This window comes from Myotis brandtii, unplaced genomic scaffold, assembly GCF_000412655.1.
Source record: "Myotis brandtii unplaced genomic scaffold, ASM41265v1 scaffold225, whole genome shotgun sequence".
NCBI classification, from domain to species: Eukaryota; Metazoa; Chordata; class Mammalia; order Chiroptera; family Vespertilionidae; genus Myotis; species Myotis brandtii.
Window position 1 is genome coordinate 3,477,918 of NW_005358435.1, and position 13,443 is coordinate 3,491,360.

The 13,443-nt window shown below is 50.8% G+C and overlaps 1 protein-coding gene across 1 annotated transcript in view; it reads left to right on the top strand.

Annotated features, from left to right (window-relative positions):
* The first annotated feature begins 1,982 nt into the window (after positions 1-1,982).
* PTGIS (prostaglandin I2 (prostacyclin) synthase) overlaps positions 1,983-13,443 on the top strand; it is a 32,341-nt gene continuing 20,880 nt past the window's right edge. The window contains exons 1-5 of the mRNA XM_014539658.1: positions 1,983-2,100; positions 2,215-2,350; positions 5,587-5,710; positions 7,400-7,578; positions 9,537-9,680. Of these exons, the coding sequence (XP_014395144.1) occupies positions 1,983-2,100; positions 2,215-2,350; positions 5,587-5,710; positions 7,400-7,578; positions 9,537-9,680 (701 nt within the window). The remainder of the gene's footprint in view (positions 2,101-2,214; positions 2,351-5,586; positions 5,711-7,399; positions 7,579-9,536; positions 9,681-13,443) is intronic.

Sequence of the window (13,443 nt, forward strand, 5' to 3'; positions counted from 1 at the left end):
ACAATAGCTCAGGTTGTTTCAACCCGGCTGGGCAGCAACCAGGCCCCTCTGTTCTTCCATCAAATCCTCCCAGAGCCTGAGGCCCTGAACTGAGTTGAAACTACTGGACAGAGAGGTCAGGCAGTCCACCAACATTGCACAGCAAAATGGCACAGCCTCTGCCCTGGGCAAGCGAGAACATAGATGATCTGTACGGTGCTTAACCTGCACTAGCTCCCTTAACCCTCTTAGCAACTGCTCATTGAGTACCAACTGTGCACGATGCATTCATCTGACACATTTATTAAGCACCTACTCAGGGCCAGGCACTGTTGTCAACAACTAGTGCCACCTTAAGAGACACAAAGTTGGGTGAGATGCATCCTTGACCCTCTCCCCTGATTTGCAAAGAGGCTGAGTGGAGAGAGAAAGGGCAGGTGGCGGATTGGCGAGGTTGGCAGGAGGGTCTGTAAGTGAGGAATGGGCAGTTGTTGGAGGACCCCACACGATGGAAATTAAAACTACAGGGGAGAATCAGAAAAGGTGCCCTGGTGTCTGAGGCGGGCCACAGTCCACTATGTGGGCAGGAGCTGGGGATGACAGGGTCAACCCTGCCTCCTGCCTGCTCCCCGCTCCCCCACCCCCTCCCGGGCCTGGCTGGCAGTGCCTGAAAAAAGTGAGAGTGTCAGAGAGGCTAGCGACTGCAGACCCAAAATAGAGCCTCCTTCACCCCTGCTGGCCAGCCTGAGTCACGCTGGAATGTGAGTTAGATTGAGGGCTGTGGGCTGGACGAGTCCTTGGCCACAGGGGTCAGATGCCTGGGCTCCCAGCTTCCTGCCTTTGTCTGCACCTCCTAGGGCTTTTCTGGGGAAAGATGAAAGCTGCCGGAAATAACACCTGGCTTGCTGGGGGGCTGCTGCCCAGATAAAGGGGATAAAGGTTGATAAAGGAAGCCCCAGCCCCACCCGCATCCCCAAAGAGGTCTTAGGGAGACCATCTCAGGCCCTGCATTTGGGCAGGTTTCTGAAACCTCTCTGTGACTCAGTTTCCTCATCTGCAAAGTGGGGATGCAAATGCCCACTTGGGGTGACTTGAGGCCAGGGTAGCACCTCTACAGCCAGACCTGCCTGGATTAGAAACTCAGATCCTCCGCAGTGACTCCGCCCCTCTGCCTCAGTTTCACTTGCTGCGAAATGGGCTTGATAGTAATAATTCCTCCCTCAGAGGGTGACACAGCCAGGGCTCATTAAGTAATAGCCAAGCAAGGAGACCTTTGGAAAATGCATAGCACCTGACATATTGTTGTTACTCAATAAATGGCGCCTGGGAGTCTAATTGGTCCTGCTTCTCAGACCCACCCACCTGCTCCCAGGTCACGAGGAACCAGGCACTTGCTGTTGTTTCTATAACTCCCTTCATCTGCATCACAGCCTGATGTGGTGAGTAGTGTTGTCGCTCCATTTTTCAGATGAGGAAACTGAGGCACGGAGAAGCAAAGTCACACAGCCAGCAAGAGCATGGCTGGGATTTGAAACCAGAAAGTGTGGTGCTAAAGTTGGGCTCCTAACCACCATGCCCTCCTGCTTTTTGTGCAAAACACTGCTGTTCCCGTGCCCATCTCTCTGGGCTGGTGCGCACTGAGCTAGCAAGTTACTCCAACCCTGGGCTCTGCCAGTGTGACGTCTTACCTTTAAATGGAGCCTTTTGGAGAAGTGGCCTTGACTCGGGGGCTCACAAAATGACTAGGGGAGAGGGAAGGTCCTGGTGTCTCCCTGGTGCCCCCTTAGAGATTCGAACCCGCGACTTTGTACGTCTCCTCAGTGATGGACTCAGAGGCAGAGTGGGGCCAGGGAGAGAGGAGGAGGTGACTGGGCGAGGCACTTCCCACGGCCCTCAAACCTCCCACATCTCCCACATCTCCCCAACTCCAGCTCTCAAACCTGGACAGCCAGACTGAGGGGGCAGGAGGCCATGGTGGAGGAAGATGGGGGGCGGGGAGGAGGATGCAGAGAAGTTGGTGCTCCCCTGGACTTCTGGAAGTCGGGGAGTCGGATGCTCGGGCTGGCTCACTGGGGACCGTGGCCTACGCTTCCACCATCATTGCTCTCCAGGATGATCACAGTAGGCTCCTAACACATCTCCCTGCTGCCTCTCTGTTGCAACCTTGTAAAAGCATAATCTTATCGCTTCTCAGCTCCCACTTCAAACCCTCCGGAGGATCCCCATCTCACTTAGCGTACAAGTCAGACTCTCTCCTGGGCTTTCGGGGCCTCATGGTGCACAGGTCATCTCCAACATCACCTCCTACCTCCCACCCCTACATTCTCTACTCCAGCCACACTGGTTCCTTCTCTCATGACAACCTCACCAAGTCTGTTCCTACCCCAGGGCCTTTGCACTTGCTGTTCCCTCTGCTTTTGTCTCCTCTCTTCCATTGTGCTTTCTTCTCATCCTTGGGTCTTGGCTCACATGGTACCTCCTTGGAGAGGCCCTCCCTGACCACCTTCTCCAAACTAGCCCCCTCACTCATATCACCCTTCTTTTTTTTCTTTGAATGAGATATAATACACATACTATAAATTAACCCTTTTAAGATACACAATTCAGTGGTTTTTAGGATATTCACAGGGTTGTGCAACTATCACCACTACCTAATTCCCGAGTATCTTCATTACTCCAAAAAGAAACGCTGCACCCATTAGAAGTCACTCTTCATTCCCCCCCTCCCCTCAGCCCTGGGCAACCACTGTCTATCTCTATTGATTTACCTTTTCTGGACATCCCTTAGAAATAGAGTCACACAATGTGTGGCCTTTCGTGTCTGGCTTCTTTCACTTAGCACAGCGGTCTGGAGGTTCTGCCACATTATAGCATGATTTAGTGCTTCATTCCCTTTTATGGCTGAATATGTTCCCAGGCACGAGTACACCACCTTTTGTTTATCCATTCATCAGTCAATGGACATTTGGGTTGGCTCCACTTCTTGGCTGTTCTGAATAATGCTACTATGAACAATAGTGTGTAAGTTCATGTGTGAGCATAGGTTTTAAATTCTTTGGGGGGTATATAGCGGGGTCACATAGTAACTCCGTTTAACTTTTCAAGGAACTGCCAGACTGGTTTCCAAAGCAGCTGCACCATTTTACATTCCCACCAGAAATATATGCATATTTCCGTTTCTCCTGCACGTTCCCTTTTTTTAAAAAAATGAGGCTCATCTCAGTGGGTGTGAAGTACCGCATAGTGGTTTTGTTTTTACATTTCCCCCAATGACTAATGATACTGAGCTTCTTCTCATGTGCTCACTGGCCATTTGTGTCTCTTCTTTGGCAAACTGTCCATTCAAATCCCTTGTGCATTTTTAAATTGGGTTATTTTTCTTTTCATTGTTGAGTGGTATCTTCTTTATTTTCTTACCACACTCCTCACTCTGAAACGTTTGTATGTTTCCCTTCCCTTCCCTTCCCTTCCCTTCCCTTCCCTTCCCTTCCCTTCCCTTTTCTCTCCTTCCCTTCCCTTCCCTTCCCTTCCCTTCCCTTCCCTTCCCTTCCCTTCCCTTCCCTTCCCTTCCCTTCCCTTCCCTTCCCTTCCCTTCCCTTCCCTTCCCTTCCCTTCCCTTCCCTTCCCTTCCCTTCCCTTCCCTTCCCTTCCCTTCCCTTCCCTTCCCTTCCCTTCCCTTCCCTTCCCTTCCCTTCCCTTCCCTTCCCTTCCCTTTTCTCTTCTCTTCTCTTCTCTTCTCTTCTCTTCTCTTCTCTTCTCTTCTCTTCTCTTTTCTTTTCTTTTCTCTCTCTCCTTATTAGTGTGTACACCCAATGAGGTCAGGGACCTTGTCTGCCCTGTTCACTGCTGTGTCTCCGGCATCCCAAATGGCGCCTGCTTCACAGTTAAAATTTGGTGAAGGAATGAATGAATCCACAGTGAAAAGAAGAGTTGGGATGACTCACTTACTCATTCAGCAGCAGCAGACAGGGAGCTTTCTGCAGCCCTGTGGTTCTGATCATTCAAAGACGACACCACGGGTCCTAGCCTGGGTGTAGAGACCTCCAAGGGGTCCACTCTGAGCACCGGCTCTACACCATTGCGAGGCTCCTTTTGTGATCATGATACACGTCTCCTTAACTAACAGGCCCCCTCTCAGAGGGTGGTGGGGGAGGACAGGATGAGTGCTCATATACCACGAAATACCCACTAAGTGCTTAGCCAAGGGCAGTGCCCAGTGCGAGTACAATGTAAGTTTGAACGGATTTGTTTTTATCTTGTGCTGCGTTACAAATTATTGCACACTGCTTAAAACAGCACCAGTTATTAGCTCACAGTCTGGCAGGCCAGAAGCCAGGCATGGTGTAGCTGGGTTCTCTGCTCAGTTACGAGGCTGAAATGAAGGTGCAGGTGAGGCTGCCTTCCTGTCGGGAGTATCCGGGGAAGAATCGGGCTGAATTCAGGTCCTTGTGGTTGTGGGACTGAAGCCCCCATTTCCTCGTTTGCTGTCAGACAAGGTCCACTCATCGCTCCTAGAGGCCACCTTCATTCCTTGCCAGGGGGCCCTCCCGTCTTCAAAGCCAGCAACAGTCTCTCCCATGCTCCGCGTCTCTTTTGTCAGGAAGATCCCTGCCTCTTGGAAGCCCTTTGTCTGCCTGATTAGGTCAGGCCACTAAGGAGAATTGTTCTTCCTTAAAGTCAACTGTACCGCCTACCCCCCACTCAATGGGAGGAGTTTATACAAGGGATAGGTCATCTTAGAATTCTATCACAGTGAGCTGCAACTGTTATTAAACTCTCAGAGGAGTTGCTCTGCTCTGAGAGATGATTCTGATCTATCACAAACCCAACCTTCCCACCCCCAGGCTGAGCTAGCATGTACCCCTGGGACATCCCCACAGGCCATGGGCCTGGCCTCGGGCCACCTGAGATAACTCATGCTGAGCTGGCAAGGGGCAGCCAGGGGTCAGCGATGAGACCCTTCCTTCTACTGCCTTCTCCCACCCAGCTGTGCTCTCCGGTCTCATCCTTTCTCTGTGGGCATGACAGGGAGTGTGAGATGACCAAAACCCTGGTCCATGCTGGCTCAGACAGAGACTTCTGTACCCTTATGGTACTGGGTTCTGGAAAGCTCTCCCACTCTTAGAGAGATGACCGCCTCCATCACCTGGTCCCCCAGCTTCTGCTTGCATCCCCCTACAGTCCATTCTCTTCTCAGCAACCAAAGGGTCCTGAGACTAAGCCAGATCGTGTCCCTACTCTTCTTCAAATCCCCTTGGCGCCCACCTGACTGAGACAAAGCTAACGTCCTCACAGCTGCCTACAGGGCCCTGCACGGTCTGGCCTCAACCTCTGCTGCTTTTCCTTGCTCCCTCCAATCCAGCCACACTGGCCTCTGTACTGCTATTTGAACACACCAGGCGGGATCTAACTTTGTTCTTTCTAGCTGGAGGCTCCTCTTCCAGATGTCCATGTGGCTCCCTCTCTCACCACCTTCAGGTCTTTGGTCAAATGTCTCCTCAGGGAAGCCTGCCTTACCCTCTCCATTTAACATCAAACCCCATGCCCTACACACTTGACCCTCTTCCCTGCATTGCCAACTGGTGATAAGCACTGTGGTTTCTGCAGGCGACCTGGCGAACCTCCCCTGGACCTGGGCAGTATCCCCTGGTTGGGCTACGCCTTGGAGTTTGGAAAAGATGCTGCCAGCTTCCTCACCAGGATGAAGGAGAAGCATGGGGATATCTTTACTGTAAGTATCTCTTGGGAGGGAAGGGGATGCGCAGCTGGTCCTGTCATGCCTGATGATGACTGATTCCTCTAACATCCATCCATATCCTGACTCACTCATTCAGCATCCAGTGGTCCCACCAACTTCCTATCCGTATGTCTCTCCACTGTACACCCAATGATTATCTAACATCCTTCCCTTCGCTATCCCTCTAGTATCTTCCCAACATTGAGCTATCCAGTCATTCAATGTCTAGCCATACTTGTACATCCATCTAACCGACTTCTATCCATTCATTCAACTTCACCTATCCAGCAGCCACCCATCAATATGACATCTCTTCTTCTGACTGTCTACCCAATACCTAAGTAGCACCCTTCCATACTAATAGCCACCCAACACTCATTCACATATTCCATTTCCATTAAACCTCCATCTATCCACCCATCCATCCATTTTCCTATACTAGTATACCTCTCTAACATTCAGCCAACTTTCATTTGTATATTCAATTGCCACTAACTTCCATTCTTCCACTTATCTAACTGTGTTTCCATCCATCTGCCACTATTCACCCAACATTCTGTTATTTATTCATTCCATATACATCGATTTATATCTCCATCTATGCATCCATTCAACCTCCAAACAACCATCACCCATCCATCCACCTTCCATGTGTCCTTCCAACTTCTTCTGTTCATCCAACATTCATCCTTCAATCCGTTTACCCAATATCCACTTAGCATCCTGCCACACATGTACCCACATTCATCCATACATTTAGTTTCCAACCAACTTCCAGCCACCTATCCATCTTTCCATCCAATATTCAGTGATCTGTCTTACCATTTATTCCCCCACCAATAGCATTATTTTCTTAGATATTGGCCTGTATCTTATAAGGGAGTTTCATTAATGTGACTCACAGACCATACTTTGAAAATAGGGCCAAGGCAATTTAGAATTGTGTGACCCCTGCATAGACATTTGAGGGGAACCGCCCTTACCTTTGTTTCTGCAGAATTAGAGCTCTCCTTTCTTTCTGGGGCAGCGTGTCACATACAGAGCTCAGCCTCCCAAAGAAGTGGGTCTTGCTTGCACATCGCTAGCATTTACCCAACAGCATCCATATGTCCTTCCTTCCTCCCTCCCTCACTCCTCCCTTCCTTCCTTATTTCATTCCATCATTCATTTGTCCATCCATCTATCTATCCATCCACCCATTTATAATCTATCCACTCGCATTTACCCATCAATATCCTTCTGTCTGTTCATCCATCCATCCATCCATTTATCCATCCATCTGTCTATGATGCACACACATCCATCTGCTGTCTTCTGTGGGCAGACTCCCTCCTGTCTGCTGGAGACAGGACAATAACCAAGATAACCATGGCACGTGCTTAAGAGTGAGGTGGTTAAGAGAACAACCTTTGGTTCAAAAAAAAAATACAGAATTCCAACTCTAGCTCTGCCACTTCTCAGCTGTGTGATCTTGGGCACATTACGTGCCTTCTCTAAGCCTCACTTTCAGCTGTAAATTGGTGAATGATGGTCTCTACCTCCCAGGGTGGTCGTGAGTGTAGATGAAAGACCATTGTCCGTAAAGTACCAGATGGGGCCAGTGCTCGGCACAGGGTGAGCCCTTCATCCCTGAGCACTGCTGCTGTTCATAGAGGCACTCACTGTAACCTGCCACCTTCCCAGGTGCTGGTGGGGGGCAGGTACGTCACCGTCCTCCTGGACCCTCACTCCTACGACTCAGTGGTGTGGGAGTCGCGCACCAAGCTGGATTTCCACGCCTACGCTGTCTTCCTCATGGAGAGGATTTTTGATGTGCAGCTTCCGCACTACAACCCCAGCGATGAAAAGGCCAAGATGAAGCCGTGAGTGGTCAAAGACGGTACCTGCACGTGGGCCGGGGGCGGGGGTGATCTGTTTCCACCCGCTTGTCTCCACAGCAGGTGTCCAGTAAAGACATTTTGTTTTGAGAAAATAAACAGAAACAAAAGGAAAAAAAACAACAACTACATCTTAGGAGACAGCTCTGATTTGAGGAGGAGACCAGGGTTTGGATCAGTCAGATCTAGATTCAAATCCCAGCTCTACCCCTTCCTGGCCTTGGGACTTTGGACAAGTCACTCCCCCTCTCTGAGCCTCTGTTTCCACATCTGTAAGATGAAGAGAGATGGGTGGGGTGGCTAATATTTCTGATCCGCATTCTGCGCCAGGCTTCATGCATGATCTCATTAGTCTTCACAACCATGCTGGAGGGTGAGTAACTTACAGCCCCATTTTATAGATGAGGACACGGGCTCAGAGAAGTGACTTGCCCTAGGTCACACAGATAGGACATGGTGCAGGTCCTGAACATAAGGAATACTTACATCAACAAGGGGGCATGTGAGCGCGGTTACTCAGTATTCATTCTGCAAACATCGGAGGACCAGCTAAGCACTGCTCACCATCCTAGATGCAGAGGGTGCAAAGTGATGCTAACCACCACCTGAGGACACCTACCACGTGGCAGGTGTTGGATAGGCACGCTTTCATATGTGTGCAATAGCCTCAAGAGGTGGGTGCTTTTATTCTCATTTTACAGATAAGGAGTCTGAGGCTCAGAGAAGTGATTTGACCAAAGTCTCCTGCTAGTAAGTGGCAGAGCTGAGATTTGAACCCCAGTCTCCAGGTTCCACAGCCCATTCTCCTCCATCCAACGTACTGAGGAAATTAGACTCTGCATCCGTCCCTAAAGAGTCACGCAGTCTGATGGCAGTCTTTAGTGATGTGTCTCCAGGAAGAGTAACCTCCTGGTAAAGTGTCTAGAAGGCTGGGTTTTGCAAGACTGCTAAAGCGGAGGAGAGGCCAGCCGTACGAGTGAACACTGATGAGAAGCAATGCCCTGTCTGACCTTGGCTTTGTGTGACAGCTGCTAGGAGTCTTCCTGAGCCTGCAAGTCCCGGGTCCCACCATTCCAGGGGGACCATGAGAGTTCATTAGCAACGGGAGTCCACAGTTCACTGCATCCTGCCCTCCTACCCAGGAAGGACCCCCGTTTCCTCCAGTGTCTGCCCCCAAGAGTTTCTGGGAATTTCTCACAAGTTGGCATGATGTCTTCTGGGTGTGGCTGCCACATCTGTTGAAGGCTACTTTCTCTGTCGAGGACTAGGGTCTGGAATGGGGTCGGGGAAACAAGGTCAATCGCAGGCCCCTGTTTATTGAGCACTTGTAATGTGCCAGGTGTTCTCTCTTAAGCCCTTTACACACATCATCTCACATGGGTCATGTCTACTGTTATTCCAACAATGTTCCAACTTGAACATTCAAAAGCTCTTGTTACCTGAAAGTTCATGGAACCCCTCTGGAATTTTCCACTCTAGAGATATCCAGGAGCCTAGAGGTTTACTCAGTCTAAAGTGGTCCTTATCTAAGTTTATGTGCCCTGAGGAGGGACTGTGGTGGTTAGGAGTTCAGACTCTGGAGTTGGGCAGGTCAAGGTTTCAATCCCAGCTGTATCACTTGCTGGCCGGGTGACTTTGGGCAAGTCACTTCCCTCCATGTCCCTGAGTTTCTCTGCCTGTAAAATGGGTATCATAATAGTCACTATTATCCCTAGAGTTATCAAAAAAGAAATTAGATCATTGCTTAGCACAGTAAATAGTATTGGTCGGCATTGTTAATGATGGTGGTAATAATATCATCTTGTTTAAGCCAATCTTCCAAAAGCCCCCATTGCCTACAAGGACCTGGAGCCCTGGGACGCTGAGGTTGGGGGAGGGAGGTACCCGTGTGCGGATATTACCTTTAGGAAGCTGCACTCTCATTTCTTTGTTCCCCGCCTCAGGACTCTCCTCCACAGAGACCTGCAGGCGCTCACGGATGCCATGTACACCAACCTGCGCACTGTCCTGCTGGGCGACGCCACAGAAGCGGGCAGTGGCTGGCATGAGATGGGTCTCCTCGGTTTATCCTACAGCTTCCTGCTCAGGTGAGCCCGGGCAGCCCCCCCTCTCCTACACTCTCAAGTGCGACCTTTGGTGTGTAAGGGATCCACGTTTTCCCTGGAGCGCGGTGCAGACACCATCAAGGGCTGTGACTGGTCTGAGCAGTGCTGGTTTGGTCCACCCTGTCATTGTGGAGCAAACAGGTCCAGAAAGGGGCAGCTGAAACCACCCAGCAAGTTCACAGCAAAGCAATGCCCAGGTCTCCTGGCCTCTGCCTCCCTGTGTCCTTGTGTTGGCAAAGAAGTCAGAGAGGAAGCTGTGGCCTGGGGGTGGGGCGCGGGGGGGAGAGATGATGTGGTGGCAGCTGGGTCTGTGTGGGCCCATGGTAACAGCCGGCACAGTTTGGGGGTCAGATGTAAGTGGACCCCTGTATCTGTAGGACCCAAGGCCTGGGCTGGAGCGCCTACCTCCTTGCCTGGCAGCCTAGGGCCTTTTCATCGCCATCTGGAGCCCCTGAAATAGAAAGGGATGGATGAATTGGATGACAGACACTGATATGGAGGTTCACATGGCCCCAAACCATGAGATGCCACCCCTTACATCTTCCTATGCAGGGCCCTGCCTCACTCAGAGTCACATCTAAGCTCTTACCCTGGCCTATAGGATCCTGCATGATCATCCCACACCCCTCCTGCTCTCATCCCCTACTGCTGTCCCCATCGCTCTCTTCCCTGTCATCTCACCGGCCTCTTTGCTGCCCCTTGAACAGGCCAGGCATACTGTAACCTGGAGGCCTTGAAGTTTCTGTTCCCTTACCCGAGAATGTTGTTCCCTGCGTATCTGCATGGCTCCCACCTCACTTCATTCAAGTCTCATCTTAAGTGTCACCTCCTTCAGAGAAGCTGTGTCTGACATCCCATTTAATATGACCCTCTGTTGTTACCTAGCCCCATTCCAGCTTTTTCTCTACAGCTCCTAGCGCCACCTATAGGTTATGTGTATTTTCACACATTTAATTATTACCTGTCCTCAGCCAGGTAAGGTGTTCTTTTGATGTGGAAGTACCTTAGGAAGGGCCCTCACTCCCACAGTGTGAAACCTTTTGGTCTTCTTGGTGTGTCTGTTTTTTTATTGCCTATTTTGGTAGAAATATATGTACAGGGAAAAGGCTTTCTGCTTTAAGAAAAGCCCCCGTGCAAGTGGGATGACAAATGGCGACAGGTGTTAAACTGCAGTGTCACGGGGACCACAGGCCTGGTGAGGACAGCCTGACCCTGCCAGCTCATTGCTGTCTAAAAGGGGAGGCCGTGACTCAACTCCTGCCTGGGGCTGCCAGGCCGGACTGGGGCTCGGGGGCCAGATTCTGCCCTTTTTCAAATTGAGATGAGGGGGAAATCCAGATTTTGTGTGTATTTTCTCAAATGTTTAAATATACATTCAGTTTGTTTTTAGGAAAACTCTATTGACCAAACAAAACCTGTTTGAGACTGAATCCAGCGTGCAAGCTGCCCTTTACAGCCCCTGCCCTGGGAAACAGGGCACTGGTCTGGGAAGAGGCCAGGGCCTCACGGGTTTGGGGGAGAAGGGAGAGAATTCCTTCTGTGCTGATGCGGAGGCACGAGCAGGCCAGCGGGTTGGAGTCTGGGAGGAGCTCGTTCTGGGGAAGGATTGTCTTCTCTTACTCAGTGGGGTGGGCAGGTCGTGAGCCCCCCATCTCTGCCACATGGAGGCCGAGCCTGGATGAAGGGAGGTGGAGGGATGCAGGGCAAAGGGGGACAGTAGCCCGATGACCCTATAATAGTCTCCTGAGATCAGTGTTGTCAGCATTAAGTTCTAACTATCCATCCATTCACCCACCCACCTCCTGTCCGTTCGTCTACCCATCCACCCGCCCTTCCTCCCATCCAACCTTCCATCCATTCATCCATCCAGTGACCATTCATTGGGGGCCTACTATGTGCCAGCACTGTGCAGATAAGGGACAGAGTCTGGGCTAGACAGGCCTCTCTCTCAGCCCCCAGCCTCCTCATTCCTGCATCCACCCTCTCCTTCTCAGGAAAACCCCTGTCCTGGGAGACCCAGGGACTAACAGTGATGGCGAACCTATGACATGCGTGTCAGAGGTGACACGCAAACTCATTTTTTTGGTTGATTTTTCTTTGTTAAATGGCATTTAAATATATAAAATAAATATCAAAAATATAAGTCTTTGTTTTACTATGGTTGCAAATATAAAAAAATTTCTATATGTGACACGGCACCAGAGTTAAGTTAGGGTTTTTCAAAATGCTGACACGCCGAGCTCAAAAGTTTCGCCATCACTGGACTAGGAGGAGCTCGAGGGGGAGCACTGGGGCTTCAGTCGTGTCTCTCTGCAGAGGCCTCAGCCTGCCCCTCCCACCACTCAGCTCCAGGACTGTGCCGGCTACCTGACTCTGTACGGAGTCGAGGCCCTGCCACGTACCCAGCAGAGCCAGACCCAGGACCGTGCCCACTCAGCCGGAAAAAGTGGAAAAAGTGAAAACCTGTGGCTTTCCTCCCAGGACTGAGGCCAGTGGGCCTGGGGCTGGGGCTGGGCTCCTGGAGCATTCAGAGTGGTGGGTGGTGAAAACGTTTCCTCAGGAAGCGTTCCTACAGGTGTGTGTGTGTGTGTGTGTGTGTGTGTGTGTGTGTGTGTGTGAGTATGGTGTGTATTTGTATGTGTGTCTGTGGTATAGGTGTGTGTGTTTGTGTGTATAAATGTGTGTGTGAGGGTTTATGTGTGTGTGTGTGTGTGTACATGTATACATGTGCGAGGGCGCACGTGTACTCCCGTGGCTCATCCTTTCTCCACACATACATCCCTCTCCTTCTGCTGTCGAACTCCTCAGGTCAAGCCCAGCCTCCTTCTCCTGGTTGCAGCCCCCACCCTGCGTGACCAGCCTGCTCCCACCCCTGACCCCTCACATTCCAGCTCTAGCGCCTGGACCAGTGACACCTGGCGGCTCTGACCAGGCTGAGTTGCTCCCTCATCTCCGGGCCTGTGCCCAGGCTGTGTGCTCTGCCTGAACCCCTTACCCCTCTTCTTCCCCCTGCTCATCCTGCAGGTCTCAGCGCAAACCCTGCCTCCCCAGGGAGCCTGCCCTGCCTCCCTCTCCTGGTCTATGGCTCCATCATGCCTCACGGTCCCCCTCACTCACTCTGCTGTGGCCTCACAAGCCTCCTTGCTGCTCCTCAACACTCCCGTCTCCTTCCTGCCATGGGTCGTTGGCACCCACTGTTCCCTCTGCCTTGGACCCCCTCCCTCTGCACTTTCCTGGCTGCTGATCCCAGCCTTCAGGTTTCAGCTTAATGGTGAGCCCCATATACTTCTGAGTGCCAGCTGACATATTACTTGTTCGCTCATTTTTCTTCCCTATTGTCTGTCCCCTGTCCTAGAGTGTCTGCTCTATGAGGACTTGAGGGTTTTGTCTGTTCACAGTGACTCCCTGGCCTAGAACAGTCGGGCATATAAAGGGTGTCCCAAAATTCACGCAAGAAGTAATTTTGATAGAAAACACAGTTTTATAATTAAAAATTGTAAATTTTTTATTGATTCATAAAGTATACAGTATAGGGTTATGTAGGGAATAGCACAGTGGGTAAATGGCCTCCACGGCTTTGCTGGCACATACGCACTCTTTTGTTGAAATTTTCCATGACCGTTTTGCATAAATGTGGCTGAATTTCGTTGATACAGCGCTCAATTTCCTCCTTCAAGGCGTGGGTGGTCGTGGGCTTGTTGGCATAAACCTTAGACTTCAAAAAACCCCAAAGAAAAAAGTCCAA